Source organism: Tetrao urogallus (genome assembly GCF_951394365.1).
Source record: "Tetrao urogallus genome assembly, chromosome: 10".
NCBI classification, from domain to species: domain Eukaryota; kingdom Metazoa; phylum Chordata; class Aves; order Galliformes; family Phasianidae; genus Tetrao; species Tetrao urogallus.
In genome coordinates, this window is record NC_136823.1 from 8,280,902 (window position 1) to 8,302,616 (window position 21,715).

The window sequence follows — 21,715 nt, forward strand, 5'->3', positions numbered from 1 at the left end:
AGTTACTGCTTTTCAGACCCAGTAATGTTAATTGAATTGACTTTGAAGTTCACAAGGGCTTTCCCAGAGTAAAGGTTGAAGAAAGACTGAAGGGTTTCTTTTCCTCTGAGTGGTTTGATCCTATTTCACTAACAGAACACATTAGGTTAATCTGTGGTGATACTTTTAAAAACAGCTGAAATCAACAAAATGGGCAACTCATTACGTTTCCAAATGACTCCTATCTATGTTCAGCTGTTAGGCTTTTTAGTGCATTACAATTCTTTCAATAAGCAGATATTTATTTTTACTTCAATTATCCACGTGAATTTTCTTTTTGGTACTTCTAAATAAGATGAAAAATCAAGTATTGTCAAATACTTTTAAAGAGCATTACATGAAATAACAGACTATATTGTTTGACGCTGATCCCGATATACAATAAGCAATAAATTAAAAGCTGGAGCATAGGTAATGTCAATCAACATTCTTGTACTGAGTACTGGTCTGTCAAAATAACTTTCTATCTCATTTAATTACATAGAGTCTTTTTGATAAGGTACAGGCTTTGAAAAAATATGTTGAGATTTCTGTAAAGTGTTCGATTATGTCTCCCAAGGCATTGTCAGCAAAATTAGCTCCATATAGAAGAATACTACTGAAGAATGAAGGCGACCTGCAGATACCTATTCTCATCCCAAACAAATTCTGTAGTCCCGTAGTGTGGTAGAAATGGCTGAGAAAGGCTGCTTCAAAACATGAAGTTATTTGGGATTAGCTGAATAAATGTTATCAGCTGCATTCACATAGGACTGAAATCCTCTGCACAGTGTTATCATTAGAAAAAAATAGAGAGCAAACTCAGAAGACAGAAAACAGTACCTGAAATCAATGATATTTAAAAGGCCTTATGGTAAAAATAAACCTTCACTACAATGTGGAACAAGGACAAATACAGATAAATAAAAAATGTTCTACATCTCTGTGCAGCAGCATGAGACCATTATTAGAATTGCACATCTGGTGTTTGTGTCATAAGTCTTGTGAATATTCGAAAGACTAACCAGATCAGGAAACAGCTACAGAATTACTCAAAACTAAGCTTGGCAGTGAGAGCCAAGAGACTCAACCTATCTGGTCATTCAGAAAATATTAAAAGATCACTATTAAGTAACACATACAGAAAAGAAAGTTCTTTAGCAGAGAAGAAAAACAAATAGACAAACAAAACTAGATAGATATGTACAGGACATAGACTGGATATATGGTACATATTTTTCAGTAGCACATCAATTTTGTATGACTGGAAACTTCTATATTAAGACATGTTATAGAAGGTGTGTCTAACAGTACTCAAAATAATTTCCCAAAAATTACAGATTTAATGAAGAAATTATTGAGTGGTCAGATCCAAATTATGATCATGATCCACTTCATCTTTAACATATACAGTTAACAAAAATCCTTTCCCATCTTTCTTATACAAATCTGTTTTAATGAGAATTTCTGTGCCCTGATCTCATTCTATACATTTTATTGATTCTATTGATTCATTTTATTGATTCTTCATTCTATACATTTTACTGATTCGTAAATTCATAAAAAAGAATTATTATCTACACTGAGCTGGTTAGATGGACAACTGAAAAAAAGAATAAATAAAAGTAAAAGAATCCCAGAACAAAATGCTCACTGGATTTTAAATTCTGAACATTAACAGCAGCCCAAAACCAGCTTCAACATACTGTCATGTCTTAATTTTTTTTTTACTTATAGAATGCTCTGACTTAATGCCTACCGTTGAAAATCTGTTCATAACTCATTTTTGATTTCACGCACTAATTACTTACAGAAAAAAAATAGCATTTAAGACTTCCACTAACCTAAGTAGAGGTCAGCAACTTATTATTTCAATTAAGAAAGCCTATTACATGCTCTATTATTGTTCAGATAATTATGTCACGTATTTGTGCCAGGTAATGCTAACCTAAAAATACTGGATGCTTGATTACAGAGTTCAGTAAAAAAATAAAATTCCTGTAGCTGTGAGAGAATGTCAGCTTTCATTTTCATTTAAAAAAAGGGAGATAATTTTATAGTATGTACTGTCAATTTTTAATGTAATAGAAAACAGAATGTACAAATATAAGATCTGCAAGGGCTATTTAACAAACTCATTGATTTCCTGTTAGGCAGTCAAGTTGTTTTCAAGGACTATCTCCTTGCAATGAATGGGATAAAAGACATAAGACTCTCAACTATTCTTGTCATTATTCTGCCTGTAACATTTTGGGAATATTTAATGGTGTAAATTATTTTAGAGCTAACACTGTAGAGATTTTTCTGCACAACTACCCAAATGTTCTGGAAAAAAAGGCACATAAGTAGTATTGTTTTTATAAGCAAACTGCTCTAAAAAGAAGCTGAAGTTTGGTCTCCACTGATGTTCTGAGACAAATGATGTTCATTACTATTTTTTCACTCCTTGCATAAAATGAAGCAAAATAAAAGCTGCGTTTATGCCTTATCATTTATTAATATTGGATCAGAGGCTTCCAGGAGAATGCTTAGTCTTTCATATCAGTGTGTATCCTACAGAATCATTAATCTATGGCTCTTTCAAACAATAAACTATAATCAAGCATTTTTTGATTAATGTTTGTGTACATTAACTGCTTTTTAAACTTGGATCTTTCATTGGTTTATAGGGTCAAGAATAGCAACCCAGTGACAGAAACTGCAAAGCAACATCTGATTTAGAAACATGCACGAAGGTGAAAAAAATCAAGAAATACTCTTTGAATTGATAAACTAGTATACATGATTAACTATTACAAAATTGTAATGAATTCAAAATAATTAAGTTATCAATTGCCTTGTATTTTTAGAACTGACACCCAAGTCTCATATATTTATGTGGAGTACAGTGGTATGAAAGCCTTTGCAAACTGACTATTCCTAGATTATTAATTCACTGATCATCATTATGCTAGTCTCTTCTCCTTTCATAGTTTCTCAGTATCTTAAAAGGAAATATCTGTTGTCACTAAATAAGGCTTACTGTTCTCCAATTACCACAAAACCTAATGTCAAAAATTCAGCTGCCTTCAGTATAGCAAGATGAACAGTGCTTAGAAAACACTACACAAAGATGTCAAAAGCTTGTTTAAAGATTTCTTCTGTTTTGATATTCTGCTTTAATATTAAAGTATATCTTAATATAAGTTTTGAAAGCATATTTCTCAGCCTTCAGTTCTTTAAGGTTCATTAGATTGAGCAGAAAATTTGAGACAGTGGCCTTCAGATAAAATGACCTACATTATTCATCGGGTTAGAAACAAAGGATAATTTTAATTATCATCTACGTGTTCAAGTATGTCTAACAAATTTAAATATATCAGATGCCAGAAATTATATGCCTATTCATATCTACCCTGCATATAGCATACTCTTTATTACTCATGAACGCAAATTAATTATAATCTCTGTGTTGAAGTAGCAACAGATTTATAGAGCAGTATAACTGCTACTGAAAAATGGTATCTGTATAATATACATATCTTGTGGAGGTAATCTGGCTTAATTTGGCTCCATCTCCAAAAATGAATTCCCATTAGCACTGAGTTGTACTGGGTGACATCCTGGAATGCATCTTTCAGCTATACTTCATCAAAAAGGAATTCAGTGCGTCCACTCCAACACAATTTCTGGATACAAACCGCAGTGCAGTAAGTGGAGATCAGGAGATTTCCTTCAAGTATGAAGTCTTGATCATAACTAGAACTCTAACATAGATGCATTCAAAGACTGGAAAACTGTATTACTGTGAGGCCTGCTGTTGTTTAAAATTTGGTTACCTGAATAAGACAGTGGATTTGATTCAAAAAACAAACAGAAAATACTTCTGTGAAACTGAAGTATTGCACACATCCCCTCACATTTGCAGCATGCAAATATTTTGTGAAACCAATTCTGTAAATAAATTAAAAAAAAAAAAATCATAAATCCTGATCTTCTTTTAGACAGAACCTTTTGCAACACAGACAACATTAAAAATCTGATGAGCTAAGCTTTGCTGGCTCTCTTCCCGCACATAGAAGACCCTTCTGACAAGGCTCATCACATTATCCTTTCATGTGCCGGCATGCTACGAATTAATGTCTTAACTTGGGTTAAATAAATCCCTTGATAACCCGCTCATCTCTTGAACTAACTTTCTGATGACTGATTTACCCTTTTCTCTTTATTATCTGTGACTGTTAATGGGTCATTAAACATGTAACTACTGGCTCTGGATGTGAAACTGTGTTACTTACAGCAAACAATTACATTTGCAAATATTAATTTTCATTTGAAACATAGAAATCTACCTGCTAAGTAATGATATTTCATTCCATTCAAGAACTTATTCTAAAATCAGAATCCTTTAGAGCTTAGAGAGACTTTCATGTGATACTCAATTTGTAGGGAATATACAGGAGCAAACATCACTAAAGACTCCTCTCATGGACTCCCCATACACGGAACAATTGACTACAGAAAAGTTTTGTACATGAATGATTTGATGCACTAAGCCTGAAACTGGAAAGAAGAAAGGCTAACAGTGGATTCACGTAAGAGAATGTGTAAAGTTTCAGAAGCTCTTTATTTCATGTTTCATTTCTATATTCAAATAGATAACTGAATCTTTAAAATTGCTTCAGTAATATGGATTTATGTTACAGGCTTATTTTCAAATCATATAAGAAGGGATCTCAATAAACTGTACATCTTCCAGTTATGAAATTTGCCATAAAACTCATGTCACCATTTATTTTATTTGTATATAATTAGGGTATAATCAAACACAAATACTGGCAATGAGGGTAGGCAAAAGGTTGTTTCTTTACAACACCCAGACTAGCATTAACATGAATAAGATGTTTTACCAGATACTCATGCATTTTAAAGCTTTATCACTAGATGAAGCAGAAACCCAATGCTTCTTACAAGAAGTGGCCCGTGAAATCAGATTTGCAATGCAAAAATTTATGGTCCCCTTTGTAGTGAAAGCCTGTGACATGTTATCTCACTTAAGTAACCAGTGCCAGATATGCAACTTCTGTTATCAAGTTACTGTCTCCCAGAAATGCATTTTTGGCTCTCTCAGCTGGTCTAAAGACCTATTTTAGACTATGATGGTGGCAGCTAATTTTTCTAGTAAGGAATATAAGATAAATGTAAACCTCTATATAAGTGTTGTATATTCTAACACACACATTGAGGGGAAGTGAGGGGGAGAGGTTTCTACAGCTAAACATGATCTCAAAAAATTCTTCCATATGTGGAAAAGACTGCAAAGCTAACATATAAATATAGATATATATAAATATACACACCGAGCAGTATGTATACATTTATATCACATTCATTAAACCTCAAAACATAAAATAAATTCATTTCTGTAAGCAAAGGAGAGGTATAACTTTTCAATATACAAAATCCATCTCCTTGAGGTATCATAGACAGCAAAACCTATGCTCTACTTATTACTTTCAATACAGCTTCGGTTTATCAGGCCCTGTAGTCAAATTACAAATTAAATATAATTAAAAGGTATATGAAAAGTCATCTGGTTACAGTATAATTAAAATTAAGAGGTAGGAATAACAAAAACACTAATAATTATTACATATTGATATTGATTTTTAATTAAATAAAATGAGAAAATTTAAGCACGTTTATAACTGCAAGATGGTAGTATACCAAACTCTAGAACTAGAGAAACCTTACAAGAGAAATTCCAGCTCAGAACGGATTCTCACATTTCAAGCCTTCTTGTTTTGTTCCATCACAGCTACTGTGTGATCTATAAAGAAATGCAGGTATGCAAGCATTCTCCTTATCCTCAAAATCTGGGCTGGAAGTTTCTGTGGAAGACCACTCTAGTTTTCCTTTTAGGTTGGACTAGATAGAAATAGTTAGATAGACATCAGAGGCAGGAAAAATTGTCTGCATCTACTGAAATAAGCATATGATAAGACTTACTGGCTTCTGGAAAATGCTAGGCAGAAATTACATCCTCATTAGAAGAGAAGCATTTGCCATTTAGTAGCATGTTTATAATAAGCAATATAGCTGTTATAACTGCATACAATTTAATAGGAAAATTGAGTATTTAATGGTGACCATTATATAAATAGCATTTTATTGTATTTAATTCAACAAGTCTGAACAACCCATGACATGATCACAAGTTCTGTGTTCCAGAGGGACAATATGCATAGCAAAGATGAAAAATTAGAGGAAATACTTTAAAATATGAAAGTATTTATGTGACTAATTTGCATTGCACTCCTTAGATCTCAAAGCAGTAATTAATTCAGCACAATGCCAGTTATTTACAGTGGATATGCCTAGGATTGTTTATTCTATATGTACCGACAAGAAAACCTTGCCCTGCCCGAATTCCTAAATTAAATAAATCCATGTGACTCTAATGAGCTTAGTGCAGGCTCAGCACTGTGTTAATGCAATTGCGTGCTTCCTTGCAGCCTGAGGTACCAGCAGAACAAGTTCACGTACATTTAGTGAACAGACAAGAACAAGCTCACACCTGCCCAAATACAACATGTAAGCATACAGGATAAAGAAACATACAGAATGTTAAACAAAATCTGGGGTCAGAGATGGAGCCAATAATTCCAATTTAGTGAATTAAACACCCATATCACGTGATGTTTAATGCAATAAAATATCTATAAAATATATAAAATATATATATATATATATATATATATATATATATATATTTTCCTACTTTCCTGAACAACTGAAAGACTAATTTTTAATGTAGCAGAAAACTCCCCAGACTTGGTACTTCAGGTTTCCAGACATTACAGTTCTGCTGAGATTGAGCGTCCTATTCACAGGCTAATGAAATCTGAAAATTGCAGTTTTCAAATAGCCATGGTTATTTGAGTGAGCTGAAATAATCTGTTTTGTTTTCTGTTTATTCTCCTTCTAAAATTGTGTTGTTTGTTTTTTAAAGACAAATCCCAGTTTCAACATTCTTGAGGCCTATTCAGGAGTTTCAGGTTGGCAGCTTTCCAGTATTGCCACAGAATATAAGGCATTATGCTAATGGCCAGAACTGCCAAAATACACAAAGTAGCATGTACTACTTTTCCTTTAAAATTATACATGGATCTACATGGTAATTTGCAGATCAGGATCCAGACACCAAAATAATAATTGTTTGACTATATTATGGCTCTGATTTCAAAGTGATACCGCTCTAACAAAATCCCATCTGAACTGTTTGGTGTTTTCCACATTTTCTTCCAGCAGCTCCAAGAATATTTAGTAGTTCCAGCTGATATCTTGTTGTCAAAATCAGTCACCACTTCACAACTCTATAACTTTTCAAGAACCTATAGTCTTCTTCAAGAAGTTACTTTTGGTGGCATGCTACTATTTTACATCATTACACTGTTAATTTTCATGCATTACTGCATTAAATTTCTTTTCTCAAATTAATGAAACTACCATCATATTTAAAAACCTAACTGGATTCAATACTAAGATGTCAGCTAGATGGTTCTATAGAAGTAAGTTGATTTTCTTTCTGGAGAAAGGCATTAATGGAAACTTCATGGATACACTCTGACTCATCACTATCCTAAAGAGAAGGACTTTTCTTTTTGTACTTCTTTGCGAGATTTCAGAGTAATGAAAATCATGATGATGAATTGGAGATAACCTAATTCTAAAACACTACTGCCTCATAGAAGGGCCATCAAAAATGTTTTAGATATGACCACAATCTCTATGTAGCCAGATGGGATAAAAGATGTAAAAGAACATGCTATATGCTTGCACAACCATATGATATTCCATCCCCAGTTATACCTTTTGAGAGCAGCACCAACTTTCTGGAAAGGAGCCAACTCCTCCAGCCTTATGGTACACCCTATTATATTCATCTTTTCTCAAAATCCATGTCTTTTTTATGAGAATATCATCTCTCATCATAAAACAAAATTAAAATGTACTTGTAGCCTTGGTGACCATGGAATAAAACATACAATTTTGATTCAATTACAGTTTGGGAATTCAGGAAACATTATGAAATGAGAAACATTTTTCATTTTATGCATCTCAAAATCTCCAGATCTATGAGCAGTAAGAAGATTTGACAGCTCTTATTGTCATTAGGATTGGCAATAAAGTCTCCAATTATGAAAATTTTTTGAATCTCATATCTTTAGTCTTCCACTGTGTAGGTGCTGTATCAAATTCTCCCATTTTTTAAGGAGGATAGAAAGAAAGACAAGGAGAATGTAAGACCAGTGAGACTTATCTTTGCACCTAGAAGGCCTTCTACAAAGGAGTGATTGCATCAGTGGACAAAGGAAGAGCAAGTGATGACATCTTTCTAGATTTCTGCAAGACCTTTGACATAGTCCCATATTACATCTTAATCTCTAAATTGGAGAGAGATGGATTTGAAGGGTTGAGTATTCAGTGCTTGGGGAATTGGTTGAACAGTCACAGCCAGAGGGTTGTGGTCAATGGGTCTATGTCCACATGGAGGTCAGTCACAAGTTATGTCCCCCAGGGGTCCAATTTGGGACCAGTTGTCTTTAATATCTTTATCAATGACCAATGATCAATCAAGTGCAACCTGAGTAGATTTGCAGACAACACTGGACTGGTGTTACAGTGGTGCAGTTGATATGACAGAAGGCATGCCATCCAAAGTGACCTGGGCAAGCTCAAAAAGTGAGCCCACATGAACATATTGAGATTCAGCAAGGCTGAGTGCAAAGTGTATCATCTCAGTCAGGCAATACTAGATAGATATAGGTAAAGATGGGAGAACTCACTGAGAGCAATCCAGACAAGAAGGACTTGAGAATTCTGGTGGATGAAAAGCTGGACATGAGGCAGTGTGTGTCTGCACGTGTGTGCGTGCAGCCTAGAAAGCCAACAGCTTCCTGAACTGCATCAAAAGAGACGTGGCCAGCAGGGCGAGGGAGGGCATTGTCCCCTTCCACTCTGCTCTTACAAGGCCCCATCTGGAATACTGCATCCAGGTCTGGGGCTCCCAGCACAAGAAAGATGTGGAACTGTTGGAGCAGGTCCTATTTGCAGCCGTGAAGATGATCAGTGGGCAGAAAAATCTCTTCTATGAAGACAAACAGAGGGTGCTTGGCTTGTTCAGCCTGGAGAAGAGAAAGCTCTGGGGAGACTTCATTGCTGCATTTCAGTACTTAAAGGGAGTTTATAAATAAGATGGAGATTGACTTTTTTTTGTGTGTGGCCCAATAGTGACAGCAGAAGACTTAAAACAAAAAGAGTTGACATTTATGTTAGATGTTAGAAAGAAATCTTCAGAAGTTTGTGAGGCACTGGAACAAGTTTCCCCAGAGAAGTTGCGGATGTCCCATCCCTGGAGGTATTCACATTCAGGCTAGATGGGGAACTTGGCACCTGATCTGGTGGATGTATATAACTGAACTACATCCTTGTCACACAAATGTTTTTTTTTTTTAAGTAGAGGTGCCAGCTGTGATTAAAATAATCAAGCATATTTTATACTATGTAGTCCACAAGCAATAACTTGAACCTAGGGCCACATAGGAAAGTACTCATGAATCTGAACAAGTGACAGCAAAAAAATGCAACTTTTTCATATGGAGACCATTCTGGACTTAGAGGTCTGTCATACATGCCAATAAGAAATGTTTCAAAGATAGCAAGAAATGTAAAACTTGCAGGTAAATTAATAAGTGAATATGGGTGCAAAAGCTTTCCAACTTACATTTTTCCCTTCATAGCAATTGTTACTGAGTAAAAATTATAATGAAAACATGACCACTGAAGGAAAATATCAATACCTGAACCAAATAGCACCACATTAAAAGTAGGATGCCTGTGTATTTTTCTTCCAAGAAACAAGTAGTACATCAAGATCTTTAAAACAGGTATAGATTCACAGTGCTTTACACCTCTAAGAGTGAAATACCTTACTCATTTTAACAAGTACTAAAATGAATATGCAAATATTTTTACACGCATATATGCTAACATGCGAGTATTTTCTTACTTAAATGTAGCAACACAAATTAGAAATTCCAATATAATCCATAAATATGAAAACTGTTTCAAAATTATCTCTTACTCTCTGAGATTCCTGAAGAAAATTTCAAAATCCTTCCCAACATCCACAAAAATGGCCTCTGTGTTACAATATTCACCACTTCCTTTTTTTTGTTTGTTTGTTTATTCATAAAATAAAAAATGTTTTCTTATTATAGTGCATAGTACACTATTGAATGGAAAACAGAAGTTTGCAGGGCACATGGCAATCAAAGTGATGGACAAAAAAAGGTGCTGTTTGGAATGCTAAATAATACAACACAGAAAAAATTAAAATCCACGATTTAAAAATGTAAGCTAAAGAAATGACTTGAATTCAATCACACATTGACTTCGCTGCTTCCCAAAAGTTTATTTCAGAAAGGACTTTGCTGTGGAACTGCTATTTATTTACTTTACAATTAAACATTAGCTAGGTTAATCCACTGCTCAAAGAGTCTGGAAATTTAGGGATGGCAGTACCTCAGAAGAAAACCTCATCCAACCAGTGTACAAATATAAGATGAAATAAATCAACTATCATGTGCAACAGATATGTGTGTAACCTGTTCTTAAAAATCTGCAAGAAAGGAGTTTCTGCTACATCTGTAGTGAAGAATGATCATGTTTCTTTTGACTTACAGATTTGCTACACTTACACCTAAAAAAAATCTGGTTTGGTTTGTTTGCAGTTCTTTTCTTTCTTTTTTTATTTATTTTTTATTTATTTATGTTTGTTTGTTTTAATAAATAACCTAGTTACTCCTGGTATACTTTGCCACTCCTACTCTTTCTCCAACGGGCACTGGAACACAATTGATCATCGTCCTCTTTACAACAACATTTTATATATTAGAAGACTTATGACTTGCTCTTAGTACTTCCTAGACTAAACAAATCCAGTTCTTTAAGCTTTCCTCATAGGTCATGTTTTCTAAAACTCCTATCATTCTTACTGCTCTCCTTTTGTCCGTTTCCAATTTGTCTATCTTTCTTAAAGCACGGTGTTCAAAACTGTATACAGCTTTTCAGATGAAGTCTCACCAGTGCTCGAGAGAGCAGAATAATTACTTCCTGCTTCTCCTCCAGCATTACCCAGAATTAGATGTAACTTCATTACAGTGGTATTCCATCATTGCTTCATACTGTTTGAAATACAGATTCTTTTTTTCTTCTCCATTATACGGCCTCAGTACAGGTGAAGTCTCCCTTCTAAATGAATTTTTTTTTTACTGAATTTCAAATTATTTATTTCAGACTTAAGACAGAAATCACCAATCAGGTGATGATTAGGAAAGCCTATAGAACAAAGCAAATATAAATAATGCACTGGGATAAATAAATAACGAAGAAATTTCATTACTTTCAATACTTTATAATGACAACATGCTATTAAATCTATTAACTATCCTACCATAGGTAATAACTGTAATAATACTAAAGAGTTTTTTTCCATATATAAATATGAAAGTTAAGCAGATGCGTTATTTTTGGTGGATCTGGTCTTAAAGCTTTCCAGAAAGAAGAGCTCTGCTATTTACTGTTTCAAAAATATCAAAACAACAAAATTTTTGGCCAAAGCATCTCCTTCACTCAGATGTCTCAAACAAAAAGTACTGAGCCTGCACATTAGACACTTAGCAAATTTCTTCCTATCAAAGGAACTGCAGCATTATCTGAAGAACAACACTGAACTATTATAAAGGACAGTGCAGTATTCCTAATCAACCATTAAACATTGTTACCTCTTAATTCCAAACAAATATTGTATAAATATTATCATTTTAAAACTATGATAATGAATTTATTTTAATAATTGTGTTTTACTTTTCCCTTAACATTCAACTTATTAACATTACAAAATAGCAACAAAATCAAATGAGTTATGTATTTTCAAAATAAATGTTTTGATTTACAAAATTTGTGCTTATTTATAAATAAATATTGAAATTCACAAAATCAAACCAGTGTTGGACTTAGGAATATTATTTTTTCTATATGGAAAAATTTCAAAGCTAGCATGTTCAATTAATAAATCTTTTGAGACCATCTTATTAGGACAGTCTTGAAACAGAGGACTTAAAGAAGACTAATAGTAAAAGAGTGATTCGTGAGCAGTTTTTCAATACAACATTCTGGAATTCTGTTTATTGTGCCTAGTGAAAAATGTGTCTCTTCCCTTTAATCTATACCTGTTATTTTATAGCTTTATTGTTTAAATAATGAAAAAATATTTTCATGAAACAGCTTAGAACTAGTGGTTTACAAGATACCAAATGGAAATACTGTATAAGTTTTAAAGTACTAATTATTTCTCCATTTACTTTAAATAAGCTCCCAAAAACTCCAAAAATTGCATATTTTTGAAATCAATTTAAGTAGGCCTTTGTAATTAAAAAGTTGAATTCTGAAATGCTGAAAAAGTATCTGTGAAATGTTTTTAAAAAGATAGAGAAATATAAGATCCCAGACATAACACTGAGATTCTTTCTGAGTTGGAAACAAATGCCACACCTACTAGTTTCTGCTCAAAGAACACATCACTAATATTGCTTGTTTTATTTGTGGAATATTTGTTTCACCTTGAGATATCAAAACTGTAAAATTATAGAAGCGAAGCATAGAAAAGAAGGGACTGACCTGATCTGGAGAGGGTCTGTGGTTGGAGTGTTGTGGCCTCCCAGGAGATCGGTGATGGTGATGGTGGTGATGGTGGTGGTAGTGGTGATGGTCATCATCATAGTTATCTGCCATTAGTTTCATTCTATTTTGTGTCTGTTTAAGAGGGACAATGAAAGAATTTAATACATGCTGGAACTTATTAATTAGCAGTGTTTGGCAAGATTCTAGCTCTTTGTTCACTCTTTTTTTTGGTGGTAGCTGCAAGGATCTAACAACAGAAGTCAGGATTGCTGGCTCAGAAACAAAAGGAAACAAATAGAAAAAGATAACAAAGCATGTGAATATAACTGTCTCAGTTTTCACTTACACAGAATAACACAAAGAAATCAGAAAAGGACATGATTCAGGATGTTATGTTCGACAGGTGTCAATGAAGACATTGAAGTTTTCTAAATTTACTATTTTAGAAGAGTTGCCTATTTTCCAGTTTATTACTATGTTTCGATAATTAACTTCCAAAATCTCACAAACAGGAATATTAAGCATTCTTCAAGTATTTACAGTTATCTATCAAGGCAAGTCAACATAATTGTGAACAACTATGCTAAAAATAAATGTTGGCTTAATTTTTCTTTTTTTTTTTTTTTTTTGTAAACAAGGATCACACTGCTAAATAGTAAGGTAAAAGAATCTGAAGTCTAGTTGATACACAGTTGCTTAGAGGAAATAGTGATTATGGGACTTCACACATCACAGAATGAAAGTAAGTCTTAGATAAAGGTCTTGAAAACAACATCTGTGCTTCAGTTATTGCTTCATACAGAAGCAATAAAATTATAAAATTATAAGTAAAAATTATAAAAGTTTTTATTATAAGTAAAATTATAAAATTATAAGTATTATATGTAATATATACAATTATAAAATCACCATGTGGTAACAAGATACATCCTTGCTCTTTATCATTATTACAATTGTTATATACCATAATATACATAGACTAGAATAACACAAACCTTGCTCATGGCACCAAAAAGATCTTTCTACCTAATTGCCCAATATCAGTGTATACAGCACTTATTTTTTCTGTTAGTAGGACTGAAGGCTGTCTCTGGAAAACTTGTTAACCATTAATCAAGTTTTACTTTTGCACTGATAAATCCCTGGAGAAAATGCCATGAGCTTTCAGGGACCTCTGTCAAAATCTGAAGATTCTATTCAAGGTGTACACAATTAGTACTATGTAGATGGCTGAAGGAAAGATTGAAGTCTAAACACATTCAATATCATATTAAAAAAAAAAAAAAAAAAACCTCATCTGAACCCTGATATAATTATTTTGTTTGGGAATAGATGCACTTGAAAGACCATTATTTACTTTGTGCCAATTCTCTACATGGAAACCACTTGAGTGGGTCGTGCACAAACAATTGGAAATACACTGGAAATAAACACTTTTCTGTTGACATTAAATTTAGCAGTATGAAGTCAATTGCAAAAATTCACAGTTCCACTTGTGCCCCAAGGTGGCAGGACACATACAGAGGGACACTGAAAAGCACAATACCCCAAGATTTTGCTCAAACTGATCATTCCCAAATTGAACAGGTGATTTTAAACACCACGCATTAATTTGTGTATATTCCTAGGCTAACAGGCCTAATTGGATTCCAACTGGTAATGTCCATGAGATAACTAGCAGCTTATATCTAATATGTTGTAACTAGTCTTCAAGAATTCAGGTAAATACATTCTCCTATGAGAACAATCCTATACCAAAATTTCTGCTAGGAAAATTTCACTGGTAAATATACTTTAATAGAAAATGTAAAAACTGAGATTTCAATTAAGTTCCTTGAATTTAATTAGTTTTGCTGAAGTAGAAAAGAGATTTTGAAAAACAAACAAACAAAACAAACAAACAAAAGAGAAAAATAAAAAAGCAAGAAGAGAAGACCAAATATTCTTACTACAACATATTTGCACTACAAAAAAAATGTAATGAGAGGAAAACCATGAGCCACTGGGATCACACAAAATCCTAAAATGTCTTCTTTGCAACTAATTTTGTTTTGAAATATTGTAATGCTTCTCATTACATGCACATGATGACCATTGGGGAACAGTAATATACAGATTTCGGGAGGGCAGTAGCACTCAGTTCATGTTACTGCAGACACAATAACAAGCCAGAGGAACAGTGACAGTTTGGATATGGGTATGTTTGAACCAGTGTTCGTTGCTTTCTAACCATCACTGCAGCTCCTTTGCTGTGGGCATCTTCCCTGCCTCTTACAATATAGATTTCATCCATAAGTCAAGAGGTAGATTCCTTTGAACAGGAATTGCACAGACTCTGTGGGGTATCATTTCACACTTTTAAACACTATTTTCTGCACAGCTGGGATAATTCCATTTTTTCCATCCTAATTAAGAAGACAAAAGCATTGACCTGTAGAATTTTAGTCGTGAATTTGCTGATTTTGCCACATGGCCAACTCAACCTGAAACACCATTAACTTGTTTGACTTAATATTTAAAGAGGAAGTCCTTTTGAACAATAGTGGAAAAGACTGAGAATTAATAAATAGTAACCCACTTACTGTAAACACTGTAATATTCTGCCTCTTTGGGGAAGCTCCTGAGATTTTATCAGTTTACTTTCTTATCAATGAACAGCCCTAAATTTCCTACCTTTCAACTGTATCCCATAAAAGAATGCAAAAGTTAAACAAGATGATATATGCAATCCTAAAAGTGTCCCTTGTAATGAGGTGTTGGGGATTAGATGTGTCATGGGATAAGAACTGTAAATGAATGATGTCATCTTTCTAATTTGGTGCTGAAATATAAATAAACCACTTCTAATGTTTCCTCCTTTTGGATGCCAGATTGCAGTAAAGCATCCACAAAGAAAGCGTTAATGCTGCAGTAGGCTTCCTTTAGTTGTTCTGCTCTGAAGGCAAAATGCTTATCAAATACGAAATGGAAAAGTGAAAAATGAAAAGTTGATTTTGCTTTCAACTCATACACTCATCAAACTGTGCATACATTTACATGACTTTTTATTATTTGTTTCTTAAAATGATGCTAAATCTATATTTTTTCTTCATAGCTTTTTCTTTCTATTTATTAGTACTTCACAGTGGTAACTGGTATGACTTTCAGATTTTGTTTCTTTTTACTTTGGCTGCAGACAAAGAGTACTTCAAAAGTAAACTGTGTTTTCCAGATATGCTACCTATTACTTAAACAGCAAAAAATATGATATGATTTCAAGCTTTTCCAACTGGGATTTCTAGGGATGATGAGGAGGATTTCTGGAGAAGGAACAAAACTGAAGGCATCCAGAAAATTAAGAGTAACAATAAAATCCCTTTCATGTCCTTCTAAGTAAAACTCTGTGCCATTACTTCCATCTGCTTCCCTTGCTAATTCTTTTAATGGTTAGTAGGCGATGAAATGTCAGGTATATTTTTATTTGAGGAAGAAATTAATTAACTACACTGGAACTCATTCAGGACCGCAGGGCTTCACACCCCTACGCATACATATAAGCACACACACCAGCACATAGAAAGGGGGTTTTATTCACTATGTGTTTTAGGACATTGGCTCATCAGACAGACAGTAACTGCTCCTGATCACAGTCCTATATCAACACATTAGATCATCACTGCAGTGCTGACTGATGGGGAAATGTACCACCTGCTTACTTGATAATGCTGTGATTTCCTGCATCATCTTCAGCATACTTGAAAATTTCAAGTTCAAAGATATACCAGATTTTTTCTTACATTACTTTTGAAACAGATTCCTTAATATGACTTTTCAGGGTTGTTTGGAAACTCAGACTTGGAATTTGCAATTCATAAAAACTGTACACACATTCAAGCTGTGCCAAATCTAATCTGCACCATTTGTTATTCTACACGAATTACACCACAACGTGTTGTGTACTTTCCATACATATCACTGCAAATTATGTCGTATTCTGTGAATTAAGAAATAATTCTTTCTTACATTCTTATTTACAAATCCTTTGATACAGAGCATGACTACAGTTTCCTGAAATCCCTTTGTCAATTACTTTATGAAACAGAATATTGGAGAATATTTATTTACAAAATTTTGGCTATCTTCCAATATTTTCATTATTTGTTTTCAATGATTTGATAATCATTGACCCTTCTTTCCATAGTAAATATTTTCTAATCTAATTGCTCTGAGTGTATCACAAATGGCCAAATCATGCCTATCAATTTCCTACAGTGGAGCTCATTCTTCTCAGAACTTCACTGCACACCACATCTTCTCTTGTGCTCATTACAATTTTTCCTCCAAAAGACAGCAAATTTTGCAATCTGTATTGGAGATATGGGCTGCTTTCAATACAAACAAAGAATTAAGTTTAAGTCAGCAGCATGAATAGAAATGACCTCTTGGAATTCAAGGGCTTTTTTTTTTTGTTTGTTTTTAATTGAATGTCTTCCTCAACAATCTCAGTGATCACACTGTAATCACAATTCAGAGATATACATTTAGTTTGTTCTATTGTCCAGCATATTAACATATTGCTTTAGGTTTCTAAATATTATGTTTTTATGTGTGCTTATGTATACACACACATTTTTATAAACTAATTTATGTACGTATGAATTATTTCTTTACCAGTGAAATATAGCAAAGACTTCAGACCCAAAACTGCTTAGGCGATTTCACAATTTTAGTTCTTTCCTAGATATTAAAACCAGTTTCACTCGAGGTTGAAAGAATGATGAGTGGTAGCATAGGTTGGATTTTCTGAAATTAGAAGCACTGTGATACACAAACTTGCAGAGAAATACTGAGCAGGTGACCATTTGATTTCAGATAGACTGGCTCTCAGCAGTTTCAAGCATTTTCTTGAGACTGAGGTTTCCAAACCTCTCCCTTATTTCATTTCATTTTACACTGCTGAAGGATGTGCATTGCATTCTAACACAGATGTTGACAACAAAATCCTAAATTCTGTCTTTGATGTGAATCTGAGCTAATTTAACATAAATTAGTATGCCAGGTTTGATCTGTGAACTCTAGCAGTTTAGGATGCATTTCCTGTATGGAACACATCTAAAAAATAATAATAAAAACACATATACAAAAATAATTAAAAGGCAAGGAACATAATTATTTTTTTCCCTGCCATTTTCAGCATGTGTCAGTTTGGTTTTGGAACATTACCTGAAGTTAATGATAAACTAAAATAGATAAGCTACAACTTTTAATTTCCTGTTTTGACTATTTATCACATGCTGAAAAGGCACATCTCTAACAGCAAAATTATCATTAGCTTTTTTTTTTGAAAATGCCAGGTGAACATCAGGCCCACACCCGAGAAGGAACCAGTTTTAATTAGGATTTATATAAGGAATGAAAATAAAAGTAAACTTGTAAAATGCAACAATATAAACTGCATCTCCTACAGGCAATGTATACCCTTATTAGATTTAGCCTGAATAATGTCTTCAGGGCTTTGTTTTTTTTTTTTTTAATTTGTTTTGTTTTGTGTGGGTTGTTGGTTTTGTTTGTTTGTTTGCTTGCTTTAAATTTATTTCTATGTTCAATAAATGCTGCATATATTTTGGAAAAAAAAAAAAAAAGGAATGATAGAGGAATTAGAAGGAGCTTAAATGTAGGTGCACAGGTATATTAACCTGTGGGGCTCAAAACAGTTGTCTTTGATCATTCAGTATCACTATTTGCTAAGCTGTCAAGGTCATGAATGGTATGTGTAACTGAATTTCTAACCCTCTTACCAAGAAATTTATGATCAAGCTCTGTACAAAAACTGACAGATATTTCTTGTCCTTCTAAAATTCTGTAGAGTTTAAGTAAGGATCTACAGAAGTAAAATGAAAGACTTTGATTGACTGGCAACAGACTCAATAGCTTAACAACAATCTGTAACTGTAAAAATATAATACTAAAACCATCTTTAAAAAAAATATTTTAGCAAGGTGGCAATAGGCAACTATGCTTTGATGTGTCATCTGGATAAAGTTAACAATGAAACTCTCATGAATGAGGTTCAAATGAGGAAAAATAGTAATATTTGTTGCTCTGGGATATAGTTGTAATGCCATTCAATAGCTTTCACTTTTCTTTGGATTTTCTACTCAATCTCCCTTCACTAAATGGAATTTGAAACATTTCTCGAATATTCACTTTCAATACAGTAATTTTTTCCCCATGTAATACAAGAAGGGGACATATATAAGGTCTACAAATTATCCTGGGAAGATCCTACGATGTAATTATTAAAGCATGAATTTAAAAACAAGATAATCGAGTTCAAGCATTGATTCTGCAATGGCCTTGGCCATCTTCAACATTCTGAAACCTCTGTTTCCTGTAATGTCACTATTTGAAAATTATACTTCCACAAAGCATTCTGACATGTACATTTTTAGATGTTTCATTCTATTTTTGCTGATAAACAATTTAATTTATGCTTTTTCCCCTTAATACAACTTCAGAAAACACCACTATATTTTTCTTTTTTATTCTTTGAAATCCGAAATGTAAGGATCTAAAAAAACAGTACGTATATGACTATATATTTCACCTAGTTTATCCAGAACTTATATAAACCCAGTGGAATTAACTTGGATTACAGGAAAGCATGACCAAATGCAATTGTTCTTTCAGTCTGAATCCAGTGCTTCAGGCCTGAAATCTATTAGCTGAGGGTTAACAAAATGTTTGCTAAATTAGTCAGTTATGTAATTGCTGTCCGCATAAAATTAGTTTTTATGACAGAATAGTATTTTTGCACATTCTTCATTAAAATAATCAAAAATATTCCAAATTTGGACTGATACAGTTGTGTAATAGAGGAAGTATTGTTGAAAAGAAGCAACAGAGGGATTTTCAGAAACAACTGCTGAGTTTCTAAGTAATCATCATTAGAACTTCTGAAAACATTCAAGTTACACTGTCTACACTGAAGAACAATTAAATCGTCAGGGATTACAACGAAAATTAAAATTTGATGCCATTTAAAGCCTGTATTTCTACAGCCCGATTAAGTCAATTTTTTTTTTTAATTATTATTATTGTACTCTTCAGAAAGTTTCCACTTAAGTCATCTCTTCAGTCTCATCAAGCATTTTTCAAAGATCAAAAATAACAATTTCCTGCTTATGAGATTTCATGGTAAGTTAAACTGCAAATCTGCCCACTATGTTTCCTACAGAGGACTTATGTGTTCCACAAATTAAAAGATCTGCTAATTGGCTATTGCTTACAGGGACATTTTGCCAATATAGAGCCTCATGTAAGAAGTGGACTTCCATTTGTATGAATATTCCAGGGCTTGTTGCTACATTACACTAATTTCAGAACATTTCTAACAACACAATGCTAGCAACATAATGTTAATTATACATAAAATAAGTTATACTTCTTCAATTGTCTTCAATTGTTACAAATATCTGATAGTATTAAATTCAAGATCATTTTTGGTTTTCTCTTTTTGCTTATGCCAACAGAAAAAATGTAAGTTACAAAGAATATGTTCGCAAGCACACACCAGCAACAAAAGGATAATGAAGAACATTATAGTGTTGTAACTCAGAATTCCAGATGCCAGAAAACTACCATAATCATAACCGTACTGGTATTAGAATGCATCACTATGGGGTGGAGCTATGCTTTACGGAGACTTTTAATTAGGCATTTTCTTTTTATAACATCTCTGTAATATGACCTATCCTTACACCCTTATTCTTAATTATATTTGTCTTTTTTTTCTTTTTTTTTTTTTTTATTTTCTACTTTGTATTTTGTTATTTTCTTCTCCTCCTTTTAATTTTTTTTCCCTCTTAAAATTTCAAATGGTATTTATTTTCCTGTTATATTGTGTGACTTGTGGAAAGCATTAGAGACAGGATGCATGCAGGTTAAAAGTGTGTGCTATGGTTTACTGGAGAAAAATGTAGCCACTTCTTAAGATTTTTTCTATTTTTTTGTCCTCATTCATGATATGACTGTTGCATATGAAGTTAGGAACACACTAACGTTCTTATGGTATGAAAGCACTTTTTGTTTTTTTAAACTTTCTTCTATCTACATCTAGTTATGTATTAAGTCATGTGATGTTTAATGTGAAAATCTTACAATTCTCATCATCTGTGAAGTATGTGTAGCCAGAACACTTGTTCTTCAGACCTTGTCTGCACTCTCTAATTTCACAGTACAAAAAAAATTTTCCAAGCTTTCAGGAAATCCAGCTTTCCTGCCAGATGAAACACAACAACAAAAGCTGGCCAAATTAGATGCTCTGAGTCTTGTGCAGCAACGTTATCAGAGAAATTTAAAAATATACTGTATCTGAAATTAAGAAAAAAAAAAAAATACTGGGAACTGGAGAAAAGGTTAAAAATAAAAATAAAAAAACCAACCCTAAAAAAAAATTAGGTTTTACAAAAAGCAATGCCAGGGAAGGTTGGAAGATTAACAATTTTAATTATTTTTCTGATGGTATCACACTGTGAAGTAAAGTAATGTGATACATAAAGGATACTAGATAAAGTATTAGACTAAATGAAGCCTGAGTAGCATAAAAGAAATGAATAGTCATGAAAAGACAAAAAGCTAAAAATCCCATCTATTTATCTGCCTAGAAGTAACTAAGATGCGAACTATCTGTTTACAATTAAGAAAAAATAATAGATGTAAAGCAGTTTTCAATATATATCTTGACAAAGCCTGGATCTGATAATTTAGTGTTTACTGTGAGCATAAAAGCTCCACATATATTTCAAATTTATTATTAATTACAGTACTATTTAAATGATATTAACAGCCATTAGACCTGATGCTTTGCAAGATTACAGGATTTAAGTGACTTATGCTGTAAGAAGTCAGGGCTCATAGTAAGCCTCTCTCTTCATGAGCTGAAGGATAATAGCCTTCTCACAAACACCAGCTGGGATATCAGATGCTTGGC

At 33.2% G+C, this 21,715-nt stretch overlaps 1 protein-coding gene across 1 annotated transcript in view; it reads right to left on the reverse strand.

The window, feature by feature from the left end:
- Window positions 1–21,715, reverse strand: part of ERC2 (ELKS/RAB6-interacting/CAST family member 2) — a gene marked incomplete at both ends in the record, with an annotated part of 356,767 nt that overhangs the window by 51,477 nt on the left and 283,575 nt on the right. Inside the window, one exon of the mRNA XM_079540281.1 lies at window positions 12,742–12,876. Coding sequence (XP_079396407.1) covers window positions 12,742–12,876 — 135 coding nt within the window. The remainder of the gene's footprint in view (window positions 1–12,741; window positions 12,877–21,715) is intronic.